The following is a 21,155-nucleotide window of genomic DNA, read 5'->3' as shown; positions in this document are numbered from 1 at the left end:
ACATGGTGCCTAGGGAACAACTTGCACCTAAATATCAGCAAGACAAAGGAGATGGTGTTGGACTTTCAGTGAAAGAGAGGAGAACTAGCCCCACTGTACATCGGGGAGGGCTGTGTGGAGAGAGTCTCTTCCTTTAAATTCCTAGGAGCTTATCTCAGTGAAGACCTTACTTGGAAAATCAATACAACCCAGGTGGTTAAGGAAGCCCAACAGAGACTCCATCTCAGAGTATTGCGAAAGACCGATGTCACTCAACATTTGATGATCTCCTTCTACCAGTCCATAATAGAAAGTGACCTTTCATAATGCATCACGGTGTGGTAGGCTGGTTTGATATCAACTGATAGGCAGTGCCTACAGAGGGTGGTGAATACAGCACAAGATATTATGGGCTGTCCTGTGATTCCACTGGATGACATTGCGGAAGAACGTTGCCTCAGAAGAGTGAGGAAAATTCTCAGGGATGATTCACACCCTGGCCGGCCCTCGGGCAGAAGATATGGAAGCATGATTAGTCACACCAACAGGGTAAAGATAACAACAGAGCAACTGACTTTTGGGTTTGGTGGGTGTGCGTCAGTAAATGAGGGGAATTAAGACTAAGAGAGCTGAGTGGGGGGTGCATGTGTAATCTCACTGTATACAAGTTGTACAAGTGACAATAAAGTATTTCAACTGTTAAATGCATAATAATTAAATTAACCAGGCGTTGGGCTAGACAACCCTTGGGGTCCAATTCCAGCTCTACAATTCTATGATTGATTACATAATAGCAAAGGGCCCCTCCAGACTGGCGAGCTGTTTTTCTTTCAGCATGTATTTGATGCATGTAATGGACATCAGGAAGCCACCTTTGTTTGGTTTTTTTTATCTTCACGAGATTTTAAAAAATCGTCATCTTATCAACTGGCACTGATACAGGTGCCACATAGGGTTCTGCATTTGTAAGAAACCTATCTCTTAGTGTGGTGGCGCCCACACTTTGGAACTCCCTGCCTATTGACCCCAGGCAGGTGCCTTTGCCATCCTCTTTTAGGCAGCTGCAAAAAACCATTTTTGTTTCACCAAGCCTGTTCAGGTATATAGAAGCTGACATGTGCTTTAATCTATTTTTTAGTTTATCTTTGATTTTAACCATTCTTTGAATTTATTACATATCTGTTTTCGAGGCTGGTTTTGTTTATAATTTGATTGTTTCATACTTTCTGTGAACTGCTTTGTGGTTCTTACGATTGAGCAGCATATATGAAATGGAAACAAATAACTTTTTTAAATGCAAGAATAGTACATGAGCAGTGGATCATTTATACTGGGTCGTTCACACGTCTGCATTGCCGTTCTTATTAATATTATTAATGATAAGAATAGTGATTTCATTTGTCAGTTCCTTTGTGCAACGAAAGGTCTCAAGGCGCATTGGCAAAATAAGGTACAACATGTCATTTATGTTCATTACGATTTTTAAAAATTTCCTTTTATAGTGTCTCCAAAACTGACACAAACAGGAGGGGAGAGGGCTCTTGCAGATTTCACATTGGGGCATCTGTTGGTTCAGGATCCTGGACTAGATGTGCCCCCTTTGGTCTGATCCAGCAAGCTCTCTTCTTACATTCTGACCCTGGGAAGGTCCCAGGTTCAAGCCTTGGTATAGGGCTGGGAATGCCCCACACCAGAAAGCCTGGAGAGCCTCTGCCGACCGGTGAAGTAAATGGGCAAATGTTCTTATCATAGAGTCATCTAGTCCAACCCCTCCCCCCACATTGCAGGAATCACGGCAATTTGGATTCAGTATGTCTGATTTCTGCTTTATCCCCCCTCTGCTTGCCCTTCCAGGCAAGTCTGGCAGCCAACAGGCAGAATACCTCGTCCAGCAACAATGGGCCCACGCAGACCCCGCCCCAGCAGTCCACGGTAAGCCTTGAGTCTGCCCCTCTCTCTGCAGGGCTGCTGTGGGGGTTTCCGTTGCCCCACAGAGCTGGGGCCTTATGCGCTCCACTTTTGCTGGTGCAGATGGGTCTGTCCCCATCTCCTCTTCCATGCCATCATCCAGATTCACTGCACCACTTTCTGTCTTTCCTCTCCTCCCCCCCACCCCCATCCCAGATAAACCTGGCGACGTCCCCAGCTGCCGCCCAGCTGATCAACCGGGCCCAGGGTGTGAACTCGGCAGCCGCCTCTGGCATAGCCCAGCAAGCCGTACTCCTGGGCAACGCCAGCAGCCCCACGCTGACCGCCAGCCAGGCCCAGATGTACCTGCGGGCTCAGATGGTAAGTTGGCAGAGCATCTTGAATCCCCTGTTTGTGCCAGCTGGGTACCTCCAGGGGAGCTGACAGCTTATTGGGAGATGGTGTGTGCCTTACTAGTACATCTGGGGAGGCTCTGGGAAGGGAACATCATCCTGGTGGTGCTGAAACAACCTTGCTATTTTGGGTACCACCCCGGCGGTTCTTCTGCCCATTCTACACCAGCCTGAGCATTTAATTTTTTTATTTAATAGAATTACACACCACCTGTCGGTTGAAAAAAGAAATACCCTCAAAAGCTATTTACAATGAGAATTAAAAAAAAGAAAAGAAAATGATCAGTAGAAAACAGTTCTTTAAAATGTTCAAAAGATAAAAGCAACAATAAACTAAAAACAGATTAAATCTCACATCTACATTCCTGGGGAGGATTGCTGAAACAAAATTGTTTTTAGTAGACGCTGGATAGAGTACAACGAAGGTGCCTGGCTGACATCAATAGATAGGGAGTTCCAGAGGGTAGGGTCTGCCTCTCTAAAATATGGCTTCCTTAACAAATGTGGGTATTACGGGGTACAAGTAACAGTGCCAGCACCGCAGGAGTAAGGCAACCTCACAGGTAAACTGGTCCCAGGTTAAGGGTTTTATATACTAATACAGTGGTACCTCAGGTTACAAACACTTCAGGTTACAAAAACTTCGGGTTACAGACTCTGCTAACCTGGAAGTAGTACCTTGGGTTAAGAACTTTACCTCAGGATGAAAACAGAAATTGTGCGCTGGTGGCGTGGCGGCAGTGGGAGGCCCCATTAGCTAAAGTGGTACCACAGGTTAAGAACAGTTTCAGGTTAAGAACGGACCTCTGGAACGAATTAAGTTCATAACCAGAGGTACCACTGTAGTAATACCTTGAACTTTGCCTGGTAGCAAATCGGCAACCAGTGTAGATTTCTGAGTGTGGTTGTTATATACTGAGAAGGCCTCACTTCTGTCAGCAACCGTGCTGCAGCATTCTGCACTAAATGCCGCTTCCAGATCTAGCACAAGAGAAGGCCCACATGGTGTGCAATGCAGTAATTCAGGTTTTCCTGCGGTTTTGATGTGATGGTGGTATGGAGAAGGTGGTGGAGGGCGTCGGAATTGGTTCCGAATCTCTCGAGAGTATGGTTTTGCAGTGAGGCCCATTCAGAAGTTCCCATGCACAGACTGTGGCTCCCTTCATGTGGCAGTTTATTCCATTTTCCCAACTTTCCCCTATCAGTTAATTTCCTTGATACATATGAGCTTTCACATAAGAGCACGTTTAGCTCTTATTTCAGTGCAATTTGCTTCGGGGGGGGGGACAATTTGCAAATAACACAGAAATGAGTGCTAAGCTTACACTGTATTCCACCATATTTCTTGAAGTGGCTCAGATATAATGCAGAAATTAACAGTTGGGAAAATGCTCTTAAAATGGAATAAACTGTGGTTTGAATTTGGACAGTGAGCCTCTATTTTTAGATGTGGAACATGCACACACTAGGTGTTTTTTTTTTAACCTATTCAGTATACTCCAATTCTGGCATATATTTTTTAAAAAAATATGGTCACACTTTGATAATGGACAAAACTATGACCTCTCTAGTTACCCTTGCAAATGTGTTGCCTTGCAAAGTGTTGCAGTATATGCTTTCCTCTTCCCCTTACAGTCTGCTCCAGGAGAAATTCCCCCCTCCTGTGTCTTACTGAAGCAGCTAATAGCTTTTTGCTGTTTTTGCTTCCTTTCCTGGGTGAGGTGGCATCTTGGTTTGTAAACTTAAGAAACACTGCACATCCCAAATACACAACTAAGGTGGTCTGTGAAAAATCTGTTTCTGATTTTAAGCTCCATTGTATCACCTTCCTGGAAAAATATAAGAAATAAGCATATGCGTTTTGAATCCCTATTCTTCATTCCTGCTTATCCGTTTGGCGTAACTTTGGAAAGAGTGTCCCAAAGTTCAGAGGCAACCACTTTATTTATACATAATATGAAAGTATATACCGCTATGCACAAAAAATATTTGAGGAGTTTACAACAGTAGTACCTAAAAACCATAGAGTAAGACCTATATTTAAAAAGTTGAAATTGGAAATCAGCTATTATGGAAACATGTATTCTTAACTGCCTGCATAGACGTGATGGAATAGAAAAGTATTCAGCAGGCATTTACAAGTTGTAGCAGAAGGCGCTTGCCGAATCTCTAGTGGCAGGCAGTTCCATAGGACTGGGCTGGTGACACTAAAGGCTCGGTTTCTCATAGTTGTCAAACGAGATCCGCAAAATCAGGAAATGGCCAACAATGCTCCAGTAGATGATCTCGGTGATCTAGCTGGGATAAAGGTTTCGGGCGATCCCTGAAGTACGCTGGATCTAAGTGGTTCAGGGCTTTGTAAATTAAGACAAGGACGTTGAACCTGGCCCCCAACGCATGGAGTCCTTGAGCATGCTCCTTGGTGCATCCCTCCCCTCCGTCCCGCATGGTTGTGGTTTCCTGGGGCTGCTCCCCCCCAGCCCCCCCCACGCTGTGATCTCTCTGCTGGGACGGCAACGGGTGATGTATAAGGGGACCCGTTTCCTGTGATTTCCAGGCTCAGCAGAGTAACCTTGTGCAAGTAGCTAGGAGCCTAGGCCGTGCTCTCCCTCTCTCCCCGCAGCTCATCTTCACGCCCACGGCCACGGTTGCTGCGGTGCAGCCTGAGGGGGCCACCACCACCCAGCCATCCACCACCACAGCTCAGGTAAGAACCAGGAGGGTGAGGGTCTGGGTGTGTCTCTGCGGTTTTAGCAGGGAGAAAGAAGGGCAGGGAAGCCACAGCTCACTGTTTTAAGGCGCATGATTTGCAGGCACAAGGTCTCAGGTTCAACCCCCAGCTTCTGGAAGACCCCCCCTCCAGGTGCAAAACCTTGGGGCACTGCTGCCGGTTGGTATAGACAGTACTGTAGGCTCTGTGGGTGTACCATGCTTCTGCAGATGAGCTCTTTTCGTCTCCCATCTTGTTGCAGGTACAAAACTCATCTCTCCGCACCCAGCAGGCAGCCACTCAGGGGCTGGCTCCCTCCCTGAGCCAGCAGCTCCCCACATTGGCCATGAAGCCCACCCCGAGCAACAGCAGCCACTCCACCTCCTCTCCAGCTTCTCAGGGCAAGACGGCTGGGCAGGCTCCCGGCGGCAAGGCAGGCGTCTCCGAACACGCCCCGGAGCATCTTCGGAAAGGAGAGGGGGGTGGCGGAGGTGGCAGCAGCAGCGGGGGAGCTGGGAATCTGGACGGGCGGGGCGGCTCCACAAACCGGACGGTGACCTCCTCCACGACTCACCCGCTCATTGCCCCAGGTGAGGCACTGGCCCTGTCTCCACTGGACTGGGCCACAGGGTGGGGGGCAGAGCAAAGTTGGGGATGTGGAGTAGCAGAAGGGGGTTGTCGGCTGCCCCCTTGCCCTGCTTCTGGGGCTGGGGGTTTCTTTTTGAGAACCACACCCAAATGAGGGGTGAGTGAGAAATCATCTAGAGTTGACTCTTTAAAAAAAAATTAAAAATCGACAATTTCATAAATACCAAAACATGGTAAATTTTTCTTTGTTTTCCCCCCGAATCCCCCTCACGTTTTCCATTGTTTTTAATCCCCCCCCTTTCTGCATCCTACATTCTCTCATGGTTATGTCATAACCACCATAAAATAATCTCTTAATTCCTACTGTGGCTCATAGTTCGAATCCTGCTCGTGAATTCATCATACTATAATATTTCTTAAGCCGACTCTTTAAGGCAGCCTTTGCCAGGCCAGATACCTTCCAGATGTTTTGGGTGGCAACGGATGGGAGTCGTTGCCCAGAATGTCTGGATGGGATGTGGATTGGTAAAGGCTGTTCCAAGGAACTTGGTGACTACTTCTTGTGCTTATTAGTAACTGGCTGGTGATTATATTACTATATTTTCCAGAATTCCATGTGAGATGGCTCAGTTGGTAGAGCATGAGACTCATAATGTCAGGGTCACACGTTTGAGCCCCATGTTGCACTAAGGATTCCTGCATTGCAGGGGCTTGGACCAGGTGACCCTTGTGATCCCTTCCAACTCTGACTCTAAAAGGGGTTGATTGTTAAACCACTCTGGGAATTGTCACTTCTGTAGGGGTCTCCTAGCAGCTCTCGGCAACTCTGGGGCTAAGAGTTTCTCTCCACTTTCGCTGTTTATGGTAGCTCCTGACTCACTTTATAGCTCACCGATTTTGCTTTGCTTCCTCCTGGAGTGTTTTCTCCTGGCTGGGCTGCGTCCTTGAACTCTGATCATGCTCCTTGCTCATCTGGATGCTAGCTAGAGAGGGGTCTATGAAGATGTAAATCTGCAGAAATTTTCAGCTCTCGGGAGTTCTACGCATGGACACTGGCATGAACCGCAGTTGCCTCCACATGGAAAACCTTACAGGGCTCGCGGCTTTCCCTTTAGCATAAAAATTTGTGGAGTTTAACATTTGCTAAACTCACATGCTGCTAGAGACAGGAGGGACCTTGAAAACGTCTATGATGTTTGGTGGGATTTTATCTTGTATACCACAAATGCAGAAACACAGGACTCATCTAACCACAGGACAATGAGAAATCAAGGTTTCCAAACAGTCTTAAGTACTTTTCTAACTTTATATTAAGTGGATATATTACACTGTGGTTTTTTTATTCTGTTATTTTTATTAATTCATTTTTATCTCACAGAAGCAAATCAAACAGGTTGATACTCATTTTTTATTACCAATTTGTTTGATTTCCTCCAGTAAAAATAAAACTGATGGCTTGAGAAAACTGGGTCCACAGTAACTCTGACTAACCTATTAAAAAAACAACAACATATGGACCAGGTTTATGGGGAAAATGGCATTTTATTGGAATGAGAAGTTCCGTTACAGTGTCCAACCTTATGCTGCTTTCAACCTGCTGATACAGTATTTCTTTGTGTTATTTATCTTTGGCTTATTTTGATGATGATGATGATTTAAAGGGCATCAGGAGTGGCATTAGTTAACTGGCTCCTTTCTCCCCTCCAGCGTATTCCCAACTGCAGACCCACCAGCTGTTGCAACAGCAGAAGCCAATCCAGCACCAATTTGTGATCCAGCAGCAGCACCCACATCAACCTCTCCAGCCCAGGCCTCCGCAGCTGCAGGTCCCCCCTCCGCCGACCCCCAGCCTTGGGGCGCCCCCCAGCCTGCAAGCCCAAGGGCCCTCGCAGAACCAGGCGCCTGCTACCAGCCTGCCAGCTTGCCAGGCCCCCAGCCAGCACAAGCCTGCTGCCAGCCAGCCCTCGCAGCAGCACACCCCGCATCCCCCTGGGCCCCCAGCGCTGGGGGCCCAGAGGCTGGAAGGTGGCTCCCCAGCCAGACCCGCCGGCTGCCCCAACCACGCCGGCCAGCGCAAGTTCCAGCACGCCTCGGCCGTCATCCTGCAACTGCAGCCAGCTGTTGGGACGGTGAGTTGGGCCTCTGGGGGGCATTCATTTTGGGGTGAGGACTGGGACAGAGAGGTGGAACTGGATCCTTTCCCCCTCCCCCCAGTCTTTCCTCCCAAGGCAGGCACCTGTCCATCACCTACCTGTCACTAGGTGATGACTCAAAAGGGGCTTGTCTTTTGGGAACCCACTTGCAAGTGGTTTTGATATAAGCTGCTTGCAAACAGGCTTCAGAGCGATGGCAAGCTGCTTTGCATGCGGGATGGGTGGCCGTGGTTTGGGCAACAGCCCCATGGACCAAATTCAGAACTCTTGTCAGGCCTGTGCAAGCCTCTGGGCTGGAAGTGCCCCACCCTCGCCTCAGCCCATTGCAAATCTCACAAAAACATCCCAGAGCAAGGGGAATGTCTTGGGTGTGTTGGGCAAACCCTGACTCCTTTTTTAGCTTTGGGTTTCCTCCTTGACCCCAGAAAGCCTCAGTCTGTTCTTCCCCTGATCTAACAGAGCTCTTCTCATGGATGTTTGTTGTGATAGTGGAGCCTTCGCATCTGTGGGCAGCCTACCTCTGAATACCAGATGATGGGGAACAACAACTGGAAGCCTGTGGGCTTCCCCCTTTAGGCATCTGTTTGGCTACTGTGAAAACAGGATGCAGGACTTAGGCCCTTTTTGGCCATGTTCCATGAAAGCAGTGTGTAGTATAGGAATACAATACAGTACCAAAAAAGGGGGGGGGGGAAGTAAGTTGTAAAAACAATTAAAACATTCCTACAGAGTTACAATTCTTATTTCATTAATGACTGGGTCATGCCTCGGGGAAGGCTATGATGCTGAGACGCCTGTCTAAGTTCAGCTGGGCATGGATTCCAGAGGGCTTGAGATGTGGCACTAAAAGCCCAGTTTTTAGTACAAACGAAGTGCACCTCTGTTCTGATGTCCTTGCTTTGATGACGTATGGGTCTTTGATCCTGCTCTGGGTGAGGCCACCCACTTGCTCAAGGAAACCAGCCATTTGGGGAGAGCTGCTTGACCCGTTAACTCTGAGGGGGTTGCTGCTTCCACAGGGGCTCCTCTCCACACTTGATGTTCTGCCTTTGGCAGCCTGGTGTGAATACTGTCCCAGTAGCCAGGCCCCTGGCAAGCTGGGGTGGGGGGGTGCCCCCTGAGTTGCTCCCCACTCCAGATCTCCTGTCTGCTTGTCTCCCGCTATGGTTAGGGAGTGACACTTCTCTGCAAAGTACTAAACACTCTGACGGGCAAAATGCCTGCAAAACAACAGTGCATCTAAGCCTGCAGTTTCAGGGGGTTGAGGTTATGCTCTGCCCGTGGCAGGTCCCGGGTTCAGTTCCCGTCAACTCCAGCAAATAGACCTCTGCAGCAGGGCAAGCAGGGGCCTCTTATTTCCCCCTGCTCTTGATGTTTTCCTCCCTCGCTTCTCTCGTCCTTCCTCTGCAGCCGCCACTCAGCAACCAGGAGAATTCCAGGAAAGACCCGTTTCCTGCAGAGAAGCCCCCGGCAGAGTCACGAGTCACCCAGCCCCTACTCCCACCCCAGAGCGCCTTGACGACGCCACCCCTGGCAGCCCCTCCTGAGCAGCAGGCCTCTGAGGGCACTGGGACCACTCCGCCTCACGGTAAGGGGTCTTTTTGGGGGGAGGAAAATGTGCTGCCTGTGTGTGTGTGTGTGTGTGAGAAAATCTTTGCGGCCCTTCCTCTGCTGCAGGGTTGCTTTAAAAGGAACCGGAGAGGTGTGTTTTTCTTATTACAATCTCCAGCTGGAGGAAGGAGCAGGTTGTCAAACTCTACTTGCCTCTGCCTGCAGCAATGCTTCTGAATCCTAAGGAGTGCTTCTGAATAGGCAGTCAGGGGCAGAGTGGTGCTGTACGTTCCTACCTGTTGTTGTGGGGTTATGAGGGCTGCTCCAAATCGTGGGCAGTTTACAATGATGGCTCCAAGGGAGCCTCTGTGTTCAGGAGCAGTCTATCTCTGAGTACCAGTTGCAGAGAATCAAGCAGTGGGGGAGCATGCTATTTGTTGGCTGCTGTAGAAAGTGGTATCCTGGATGAGACAAAGCCCTCTTTGTCGGATCTTTTTTTAAAAGACAGGTGAATTCTACAAGCTGAATTAATTGATATATATTCTGTGTGTGGTTTGGCTTAACGTCGTTCTTATGATTTGGTTGATTGGGAAAGGGGCACACTGCTGGGGAGCACCCCAAACCCTCGGATCTTCTCCCTGTGCCAGAAGGTGTTGGAAACCCTACCTGCCCCCAACTACTAAATTTTTTCCCTCTCAGAGTTTTATTGTTGCTGATCTCAGGGACTAGAAACTTGCCTCTTGATGAACGTAAAAGATAATCAGAGTATTCTTTGAGATTAAACCCCCCCCCAAAAAAAAAATTCTGGAAGTGCACGGAATGGATGTTGACCCTGGACTGTATGGAATCCTTAGGGAGATACCACCTAGTTCAGAAACATCTATGCCTTCTTCTCTGTGGATGATGGCAGCTGTAGTCCAAAATACCAGGAAGGCAACAGGTTGATTTACATAGAGATGGTTGGAACTCTTTTCTCAGACAATCTTGAAATTCAGCTTCCCTCTTGAAAGATCAAGTTTCTAGTCCCCTGGCTATGGAAATGTGCGGGTGGCATTTTGTGCATTCTTGGAAGACGGTTGTTGTTGAGGAAAGGGGAGCTGCGCTGATGATCCAGGGGCTGTTTTTTTAGTGTTCTGAGAGACACATTTTCCATTTCCCCCACCCCACTCGAACATGCACATTCATGAAAAATAAGCTGTAAAAACTGAAATTTCCTTAGCTTGCCCCACCTGGTTCTACCAGGAGAACTGGTTTAGGCTTCCCGAGGGGACCTGGAGACCCAAGTCTCATGAGAAGTTGAGTGTGTTTAGCCTGGAGAAGACAACTTTGAAATGTGACATGATGGAGCCATATTTAAATATCTGAAGGGCCACCTGCCAGGGATTCTTTAGCTGTGATTCCTGCATTGCAGGGGTTTGCACTAGATGACCCTTGGGATTCCTTCCTACTCTGAGATTCTAAGGCTATTGTCTTCCAACCCTGGTAGGGCTGCTTTTATGTCCCCCTCGGCATGGGCTTGTTTTGGAGAAGGGAAAATGTTTGTTCTCTCCCCGCCTCCCTCCATCATCTTTGCATAGTAGTACTTGATCCCGCCTGCTTTTTGTCCCAGTTCCATGGGGAGGGGAGGGTTCGATCGCCCCCTCCTTTTTTTGTTTGCACTCTTGGGAAGCTGGAGGGGAGGCCCTTGCCGCCTGCCTGCTGCAGAGACAAAAGGCTCTGCAGCTGGATCTTTGACCTGGCTGCACATTCCCTTCAATCAAGTTAAATGGAGCAAACCTTTTCTCCTTTGGGGAAGGGGAGCCCCACATCTGCATTTGGGCCAAGGGAGAGGAGGGGGTGCTTGGATATTCTGCCCCCCCCCAGGGAACAATGGCCAGCTCCTGCTGCTCCCCTCTCCTCTGCAGATCCTTTGTGGGGTTGGGGGTGGGCCACACAAGCACACACCTGCTTTCTCCCCCCCCCCAGCTGCTCCAAAATCACTCTCACTCTCAGTCCCTCTCACTGCTTCCTTTTTTGTGTGTCCAGTGCTGAAAAAATAATGGAAAGTGGAAACGAGAGAGAGAGAGAGAGAGAGAGAGACAGAGACAGAGACAGAGACAGAGACAGAGACAGAGACAGAGACAGAGAGAGACAGAGAGAGAGACACTTTCCATTATTTTTTCAGCCAGCACTGGTAAAAAAAAAAAAAAAAAAAAAAGAAGCAGTGAGTGACTGAGAGTGATTTTTGCATAAACAACAACAACAAAAAGCCAGCACGGATTCCCCAGATGTCAGTGACATCCTGTTAGTTGAATGAGGAGCTGAATTTTCATGTCTGCCAGGACTCCCCCTCCCCCAATATCTAGAGAGCAAGTGTAGTGGTTAGTGTGGTGGATTCTAAGACCAGGGAGAGTGGATCCCCACTCAGCCACAAGGCTCACGGAGTCACCTTGCACCAACCAGTAGATCAGTCTTGCCTACCTTACAGGGTTGTTGTGAGGAGAAAAGGGGGAGGGAGCTGATAATCAGATATCTAATATTCTTTGCTTAGACTTTGTTATTTTAACCCATGTGTGGCTGTACTCCTCCTCTGTGCCCATTTTATAGTTTTGTTGTTCATCTTTTTAATTTTCATTTATTGTTATAACGGTTCCATTTTATACACATTATAAAATGAAAATTTCAAAAACGACATTTTTCCTTTATCAATGCCTGTGATCCCATAAAATGTATACACTGCTAGATTGCTTTTTTAAAAACAACAACCCAAAGTGGTATTCAAATACATTATGAAGAGAAATGAAATCTTTCCGCCCCCAAAAGAGGGCAAGTTGGTACACCACCTTGGAGGAAAAATGAGCTATATATGTAATGAATAAATTTTTGAAATCTGGAGAGCTCCCCGTCCCCGCTCTCTGGGGCATCTTGCCATCCGTTGTTGGGAACTGGAGACTGGGTTGCTCCTCCCGCGGCTGCCGCTCAGCCCTCCTTCCCCCGCCCCCCACTCCGGAGGCTGCGGCCTCGGCCCTTCCCTGCTGCCGAGGCGCGCTCGGGGAGGCGGAGGCTCTTGGCGCAGCCAATCCTGGGAAACAGGAGGCGGCGGAGCAGAAGGAGGCGGAGGCTGGCCGGCAGCTGCTGCCTCTGCTGCCCCCGCTCCCGCCTCTCCCCCCTCGGCGGGCGGCATTGTTTGCGCTTCCCCTTCCCCGGCCAGCCCGGGCGCGGCGAGAGCGCGGCCCGAGCCAGCGAGCCTGGAAGGAAGGCCCGGCGGGCGCAGCGGCGCGCGTTTTGGCACGCGCCCAGGGCGCACGGAGCAGGGGACCCTTTTGGCACCGCCGCGCGCGCCTCCCTCTCCCGGGGCGAACAGGTGCTCAGCGCGGCCGAGGCGGAGCGCGACTCTGCCCGTTTTGTTCAGGCCTCTTCCCCCCCACCCCACTCCCGATGCTGCGTGGCGGGAGCCCGGAGGCTGCCTCGGCCTGCCGCCGTGCCCGGCTGCCCTCGCCACGGTAAGGGCTCCGGCGGGGACGCGGGGCCTTTGTTCCTTCGCCCTCCGATGGGACTTGGAGTTGCTGCTGTTGCGCTTGAGACTCAGGTTAGCGGCGGGCGGGTGGGGGTGGGGGTGGAGACTTCTCTGTTTGTTTGTTATTAACGATATTTCTCCCATCCACGGTTGCCAAGTCCAAGAAAGTGGGACTGGTCCCCAAAGGGAAAACGCTCAGCGGGAGCGATTGGAGGTTTCCTTTTTTGGATGGGTGTTTGTGTGTGTCAAAAATAGATAATAGACCTTTGTGCCCGGGTTTGTGGTGGAGAGGGGCTGTTGTCAAAGTGACGGGTAAGTAGGGTGTTGTTTGGAATTGCTTGGCTGTGCAGGGTTTAGAGGCAAAGAAAGAGGGAGTTCCCTCAACTCCCTTCTAAATATTATGGGGGTATTTTTTATTTATCTTAAGAGTTGTTTTTCTGGAGTGTAAGGCTTGGGGGTCAGCTCCATTGTTCAGTTGATAGCATTTATACCTGACCTTCTCCAAAGAGTTCAAGGTGGCGTGCAGGGCACTCCCTCTTCATTTTAACCTCACAACAACCCTATGAGGCAGGTTAGGCTGAGCGGCAGTGACTGGCCCAAGGCTATCCAGTCAGCTTCATGGCTGAGTGGGGATTTGAACCCTGGTCCAGGTCCTAGTCTGACTCTCTGACCTCTGCCTCACGCTACTCATGGGCCTCCTAGTAAAGCTGTCTAGAATCGTGCAATTAACTGTTACAGCTCAGTAGAACCTCCATATCTAGGGGCAGTCTATTTGACAGCCCGTGGAGTGTGTGACCTTCTTCTCTTGTTGCCTTGGATGACTTCCAGGATCATCCAGTGTTGTTGGAAAGGTGAACTCAGGCCTCTATGAGCCTTGGATCCAGTGGGGCTCTTTCCTACCTTACTTTCCCCTTTAGGAGGGGCTGTTCTGGGATAACAGCTCCCCCCCCCCAGTAGTAGGAGTCCCCCTGGGGTTGAGGTTGGGCACTGGAATAATCCGGAGGCAGGAAGGCATGGTAGAAAATATAGCCTGATGCCATCATGTTGGGAAAGTACCAGTAAGTCTGGCCAAATCTTTTCTCCCCTTCTGAAATTCAGCTCTCAAATGATGGAAAATGAATTCAATCTATATTGCTTCACCATCAACCTGTAAGTGTGTTGCATGTCTGTTTTTAAATGGCCTGTCAAGTTAGAAGAAGCATGCACCAGCTCCTGTTTTGTGGTTGAGGGTTGGAGCTGATTTCAGCCAGTTGGGGATGGGTCCTGATTTTGGTGAGACTGCAGACTGAGGGCAGCAGCAGAGCCAAAGCTGGGCGCAAGCTGCCCAGGTAACATGTGCAGGAGGTGGGCTCTCAGCTCAGCTCTCCAGAGTTGTGGAGTCTAGCGCTACCTCCGCCAATCCACAAGACATTAACAGTACAATCCTGTTTTCTTGGAAGCAAGTCATGTCGAGTTTAGTGGGGTTTGCTCCCAGGATTCCAGACTTGGAATGCCTTGTGGAGGGCACTCGGGGTCTCTCCTGTGTCTTACAATGAGTGTGAGAGAGTTTAATCCCCTAAATTTAATTCTCCATTGCAGGTCTGGGAGACTTGTGGAAAACTGCCTTGGTCCATCTAGCTCAATATTGTCTGCACTGACTGACAGCAGTGGCTCTCCATGGTTTCAGGCAGGAGTCTCTCCCAGTTCTACCTGGAGGTGCCATTAAATTGGGACCTTTTGCATACAAGGCAATGTTCTACCACTAAGCTACATGCATTTACCTGTGCTGGACACACACCCAACCCCCACCATCCCTAACTATTGAGCATGCTGGTCAGGAGCCTGGAGGCAACATCTGCAGGGCCACAGGTTTCCCTCCCTTGCTCCGCTGAATGTTTAATGCGATGTTAGCTGCTTTAGAGTACAAGTGGGCCTTTGGTGGTTCATTGATAGTTTGTTTGTTTGTTTGTTTGTTTGTTTGTTTTTAAAAAAGCTCAAAGCGGTTTGCAAAGAGAAAAAGGTTTCGGTCAGTTGACTTGTTAAATGCTACCAAACGACAGTTGCGTTCTCTGAAGCACGGTTGGATCGCAAAAAAGAATATTGCTTTATAAATATTTCAGTCGAACTATGCTTTCCTTCACTGCAGCCATAAAATTGGTTAGCCGCTGTTGTGAAACCAAGCAACTTTTTTTAAAATAAAAAAAATGAAATGAATTATTGCACTTTCCAGAAAAGTTTGATTACGTAGATTTATGTAATTTGGCTGACTAGCTCCTCCCATTGACTTCTGTCAACAGTCGTTTAGCTGTTTGTTTGTCTTTTAAAAAGCAGAAGTAAGGCAGAGCAGTGGCAAATCTTTGAAAACAAAAGGCGCTTTTGCTGACAAGGCAGCAAGCTGATTGGGAAGAGCACAGTTGCTCAATGGTTAGAGCACCTGCTCTCCATGCAGAAGGTCCCAGGTTCAATCCCCAATGGCAATATCTTCAGTTAGGACTGGGAAAGATTTAATGCCCGAAATTCCAGAGAGCTGCTGTTAGTCAGTGCCTGCAATACTGAGCTAGATGGACCAGTGGCCTGGCTCAGTTTCCTAAGTCCAGTTATCATTTGCACCAGTGTTTTGCGGAAACTTTTGCAATAGTTGACCTCATTCAAACTGGAGTGGATTGCTGGCCTTGCTACTGTTGCTTTAGGGGACTTGTAGGTCTAAATGCATATTGAAAAAATAAGAAGGCCGTTAATAAAGTTGGTCCAATCACAGGTCCCTCTAGCCCACAAGTGAATGCAGTCCTCCAGAGGTTGTTTTTGTTAAGCCTCCAGACAGCTTGCCCACACCTGACTCTATAGCCTGTGGGGTTTTAATTTCATTTTAAATGTAATTTTTTTATATTCTTAACTCTCTTTGGTTATTTTATGCATAAACTTCCTTGAGATGGAGGTTTGGAAGGCGATTTATAAATTAATGGTAATAATGATGAGCCTTGACTTTTTTGCCATGCTGGGCAAGCCTGATGGGAGTCAGCCAATACGCGGTGGTAGGCCACAGGTTAGGCACAAGAAACCTGGCTATCAAGGTCGCCTAATGATGTTTGCACCTCTGTTTTGTTTCTGTTTTTAAATGTTTTAATAGGCGTAGCTTGGCTCACCTCCTTGAGCCATATAGGTGGGCTATGTGTAAAATGGGGCCACAGAGAAACCAGGGGTGGGGTTATGGCATGCCCTCCATCACCCTAAAGTACAAAAATAAACGGAACTTGCTTACTCCTTTGCAAAAGCCCAGTTGTGACTGAGCATGCTCAGTAGCTGCAGAATGTTGGAAAAGAAAGGCAGGAGTGGGATTCTCGGATTCTGCGGGGAGGAATGGCTGGCTGGGACCTAGAAATGGAGCACAGAAATGTTCAGAAAGGGTTGGCTACGCTGCCGTACTCCCACTGCAAATGAGCTGTGCTTTCTAAACAAAGCAGCTGCCTAAGGAGCTTGTGAAAACAGCACTTCAGCTGGGTACCATCTCCAAGGACACTTCCCTGGAGTGGCTGGCGCATGACTCATTTCTTATGCAGCAGGTTGGCAACCAGACATCCCCTGGCTGAAAGGGGACCCTAAGTTGCCAACCTCGGCTGAGAACAGACAAAGGGTTTTAAAACATTCTGTCCCTGCCATCACCCAAACTTGGGAAGCTGCCTTTTATTATGAGTCAGGCCACTGGTTCACCCAGCTCAGTATTACCTGCGCTGACTGGCAGGGTTTTGCTGGCAAGAGTCCTACATGGAGACATCAGGAATTGAACCTAAGACCTTCGGTGTGCAAAGCAGGTGCCTGCCACTGAGCTACAGACCTTCCCTTAAAATCAAGCCAAGATTCTAGTCCTCATGGTTCTGATTGAAATAGGAACAAAAAGAGCTTCCTTGTAGCAGGTCATACCATTGGTCCATCCAGCTCATGAATGTCTACAGTACACAGTGACTGGCAGCAGTGCTCTTTCCTGTTCCAGCCCTACCTGGAGAAGCTAGGGATTGAATCCAGGACTCTGCATGAAAATCAAATGCCTCCTTAACCACTGAGCTGTGGTTCTCCCCTGGTCTCTGTTATTCCCCTGCCTCTGTTTTATCTCCTGTACAAAGGATATTTGAATATAGCCCTTTTATGGGGGGTGCAGGGTAATGAATGTGTTTCAGCACAAAGATAGGGGTTTTGCTTTAATCTTTGGGTTTACAAGCATTGTGATAGGATATTAGTGATTTTGTTTTGGGGTAAATATTTTTAAGTTTCATTTTATAATGTGTATATAAAGCAGAACACTGATAACAACAGGTGAAAATTGGAAGAAGAAGAATAATAAAAAAGCTGTGAAAGAGGCACACAGAATGAGTACAGTTGCACATGGGTTAAAATAAGAAGTAAGGAATATTAGTGTTATTTAATTACCAAGTGTGATTCCAGATTGGCCAGGCATGTGACGAAGGTTGTTTTGAAAACAATGGTTCTGCTGTAATAAAAGAATACTAAATTATATGAAACGAGTCCAGAGGGTTCTAGCCCTCATCATCCAACAGGCTGCAATAAAGGAATGCCGGATCACCTAGAAAGCGAACGGAGGTTCTAGTCCTTGCCGAAATCTCAAATTACGTGCAGTTTTCTGCATTATACCTGTAATTGTTTGTGTTCCTGGTGCGCATAAGTGGAAAGAGGAAGAGAACTGTCAGATCGCAGAAGGAACATGTGAAAATAAGCTGTTTTCTGTTTTCTGTTTTTGCATGGCGAAAGGGGAGGGGCAAGGAGATTATTTGGCACATGAGTAGGACGGCCTGAGTTTCCAAACCCTGGGCTGAGTTGAGGAGGTTTTAAAATAGCCACTCGGAATTCTCCTTCTGGTGGCCTGGATGGTGCTGGCAGCTCCCTTCCGTGCGGGGAGAATTCCAGCCAGGGTTTCTGTGCCACCCTTTTCCTGTGGCAGAAGGAGAGAGCTCATCTCAGCACTGAAGCTGTGCCTGATGCATCCCTCCCCCCCACGCCTTCCCTCCCCTATGAGGGAGGAGCAGCTTTCTGGGAGGACTGGCTGGCTCAGAGAGAGAGCTTTCTTGAGGTCTGGCCATCCTACTGGCTGCCCCCTTGTTGCAGATCCTGTGGGGGTGAGCCAGGCAAGAAGACCTGATGCAGTTGCTCAGGGGGTTGGGAGAAACCCAACTTTGAGCCCTGGGTTTCGCAGCCCCTTGTCTGATGCCTTGGAGCCTGCCTGCTCTCTCCTGAGCTTCTCCTCTTCCTCCAGCAGCTGCTGTCTTCCCTGCCTTGCCCCTCTTGTGTGTTCATGCGTTCCATGTGCCTGCTCTGTGCTGTTTTCCCGATCCTGCTTGCGCAGCTGGGGAAGAGGCGCTCTCTGGAGAGGTGCTCCAGTTTCACACTGCAGTCCATGCACTGTCAGGTGGTTCCCATGCCTGTTCCCATTATGAAATGGAGGGGTGGAGAGTGGACTGTTGCTCTTCTCTCTCCCCACCCCCTTCCTCTAACCCTTGTAAGGATCAGTCGCATGTCCTTTGTGATTGATTGGCAGGAGCTCCGGAATAGACAGCAGGTGGCGCTCTTCCATGCTGTGCATTGTTCACTTGTGGGACGTAGGAAGCTGCCATATGTGAGAGTCGGACCATTATGACCCATTTATACACTGCCTGCGCTGGCAGTGGCTCTTTGGGTTTTCAGGAGATTCCCAGTCATACTTGAAGATGCCGTTTGGGGATTGAACTTGGGAAAAGCAGCTGCTGCTTCCCCTACCAAAAAATGGCCAGGGTCTAATTTGCACAGTTCCGAATAAATGGCTGATTTAAACTTGGAAACCGCAGTATATGATGCTCAGTCCATCGTGGTCCATCTACCTCAGTATTTGCTACACTGACTGGTAGCAGCTATCCAGGATTTCAGGCAGGGAAAATTTGTCGGCCCAAACCAGAGGTTGCAAGGAATGACCCTGGGACCTTCTTTATGCAACGTGTCTACTTGACCACTGAGCAGAGGCCCTTCGCTTAAAAATAAAGCAAGGTTCCAGTCCTCATTTTTCTGAATAAAGGACTGTCTCTAAGTGGGAAGAGACCTTCTACTGAGTCACACCTTTGGTCATCTAGATCAGGGTTTCCCAAACTTGGGTCTCCAGCTGTTTTTGGATTACAGTTCCCATCATCTCTGATGACTGGTCCTGCTAGCTAGGGATGGTGGGAGTTGTAGTCCAAAAAAAAAAAAAAAGCTGGAGACTCAAGTTTGGGAAACCCTGGTATAGATCAGTGTTGCCTGCATGGATTAGCAGCAGCTCTACATGCATACAGGCAAGGGTCTCTTCCAGATATACCGTATTTTTTGCACCATAACACTCACTTTTTTCCTCCTAGAAAGTAAGGGGAAATGTCTGTGCGTGTTATGGAGGGAATGCCTACGGGGGGGGGGCATGCCTACGGATTTTCCTCCTCTAAAAACTATGTGCGTGCTATGGTCGGGTGCGTGTTATAGAGCGAAAAATACGGTAGCTGGAGACATCTCGAGGATCTTCTGCAGGCAAAAGATCCACAGGCAAAACAGGTGTCACAGCCTTTTCTAAAAGGGGTCGGGCCAGTTCTTTGAAGCCTGCAACCAACTGCAACCCAATTTTCACTTCCTAGTGCAGCACCGAGGGTTGCATCCCCTGCCGGTGCTACTCAGAGTAGGCCCATTGCCTGCTGAAGTCAGCCGGTGTGACCTGTGTTCATTAATATGAATGGGTTGGCTCCAACCTGAATTTAGTTTGTACTGCTTGCTGTCGGGGGTGGGGCATAAGCCACTCGCCCTCCTGCCTTTCCCAGCAAATGACACTGCAAGGGAAGGTTCAGAAGCTGAGCTGCCAACTTGAAATACACCGCAGTGGCCTTGGATTCCCCCAAATATTTGTCCTGCTCAAATGAGAAGCAATCAGTTGACCTCTCGCTTGACAGTGCGAATTGACCTGCGACTTGGCAGTTGTGCCCTCTGCCTGGAATACTTGACCAGGTCATCTGGGATAGCTGCTCAATCATGTGAGCATCTCCCCCTCAGCTGTTTCCTGCCATAGGAAAGGACCCCTTTGTTTCTTAAGGCTCCCTTTTCATAGATTGTGTGTGGAGGGAGAAGTTCTCTATCTCTCATAATGCTAAAACGTGGGGCAATGGGTTCAGGGCAGAGTTTAAACTGTGGAACTTATTGCCCATGGATTTGTCTACCAGTGGCCAGTGTTAGAAACTCAGATATATAAGCCAGTCGCCATAGGGTACCTTAAAACCTATGTTGCGTTCACCACAATGGAATGTCTAGGCGCCGTTTTGTTTTTACAGTGGAGTTGCGTTGTCGTTGTTGTTACTCATTTCTGTGCCACTTTATATTTTAAAGAACAAATCTCAAAGCGGGTTGCAACGCCTTCAAACATCAAACAATCCAGGATAAAACAAATTTGAGCTTCAAGGAGAATATTTCAGATCCTTCTCTAAGTGACATTTTGCTTTCCCCAGTCACCAGCCTGGCATCCAGAGTTCTCCACACGGTCGCAAAACGCGCCTGGAGCCTGGCTAATTTCTAACACGGCTAGTGGCCGCTCTGCCTCCACTCTTGGAGGAGGCAACCTGCCTCTGAATACCAGTTTCTTGGAATCGCAAGCAGGGAGAGCCCTTTTATATGCAGAAGTATGTTCTGTCCCACTGAACATACCGTTACAATAAATACGAAGTCAGCTTCCAGTCTTTCTCATTCATTCAGCTCAGAGTTGTCTACACAGACTGGCAGCAATAGGTCTCCAGGGTTTCAGGCAGGCTTCTCTCCCAGTGCTACCTGGAAGATGCTGCCATTGGGGGATGACCATGGGACCTTTTGCTCTTATCAACGAGTTATGGTCCTTTTCTTTCAACATAACGCAGGGTCATAGCTGTCAACATCTCCCTTTTTTTAAGGGAAATTCCCTTATTCCGAATAGGAATCCTCGCAAGAAAAGGGAAAAGTTGACAGCTATGCGCAGGGTTCTAGTCCTCATGGTGTTGAATAAATAGCTGATTTAAACAGGAGCATAGGAAACATGCCTTGTGCCAAGTCAGAATACTGGCTCCTGCCAACCAAATCTCTTATCAGAAGCTAACAAAACATTTGGGACCTCAGGCAGAACCCCCAAATTAAAATGAGGCCGGTTTGAGTTTTGCCACTGTGGTACCATTTGACACCCCTGCTCATCCGCCAGCGGCTGGATTGTATGCCGTCAGAAGCGGCTGCGTTCCCCCTTTGTTGGGTCTCGGCGCGGCAACTCCCAGCATGCCTTGCTTTGAATCCTTGGCGCCGCGTGCGAAGCACATCCTCCAGGGTGGTTAATATTTAATGCAGAGCTGGCTGGGCGAACGGACCGCAGT

The 21,155-nt window shown here is 48.7% G+C and overlaps 1 protein-coding gene across 1 annotated transcript in view; it reads left to right on the top strand.

The window, feature by feature from the left end:
* Positions 1 to 21,155, top strand: part of PHC2 (polyhomeotic homolog 2) — a 58,935-nt gene that overhangs the window by 28,190 nt on the left and 9,590 nt on the right. Inside the window, exons 4-9 of the mRNA XM_081871462.1 lie at positions 1,834 to 1,911; positions 2,104 to 2,268; positions 4,858 to 5,007; positions 5,273 to 5,600; positions 7,306 to 7,727; positions 9,162 to 9,339. Coding sequence (XP_081727588.1) covers positions 1,834 to 1,911; positions 2,104 to 2,268; positions 4,858 to 5,007; positions 5,273 to 5,600; positions 7,306 to 7,727; positions 9,162 to 9,339 — 1,321 coding nt within the window. The remainder of the gene's footprint in view (positions 1 to 1,833; positions 1,912 to 2,103; positions 2,269 to 4,857; positions 5,008 to 5,272; positions 5,601 to 7,305; positions 7,728 to 9,161; positions 9,340 to 21,155) is intronic.

This window comes from Podarcis erhardii, assembly GCF_964252035.2.
Source record: "Podarcis erhardii genome assembly, chromosome: 7".
NCBI lineage: Eukaryota > Metazoa > Chordata > Lepidosauria > Squamata > Lacertidae > Podarcis > Podarcis erhardii.
The sequence above is the reverse complement of the archived record's forward strand: the minus strand, read 5'-3'. Positions and strand labels throughout refer to the sequence as shown.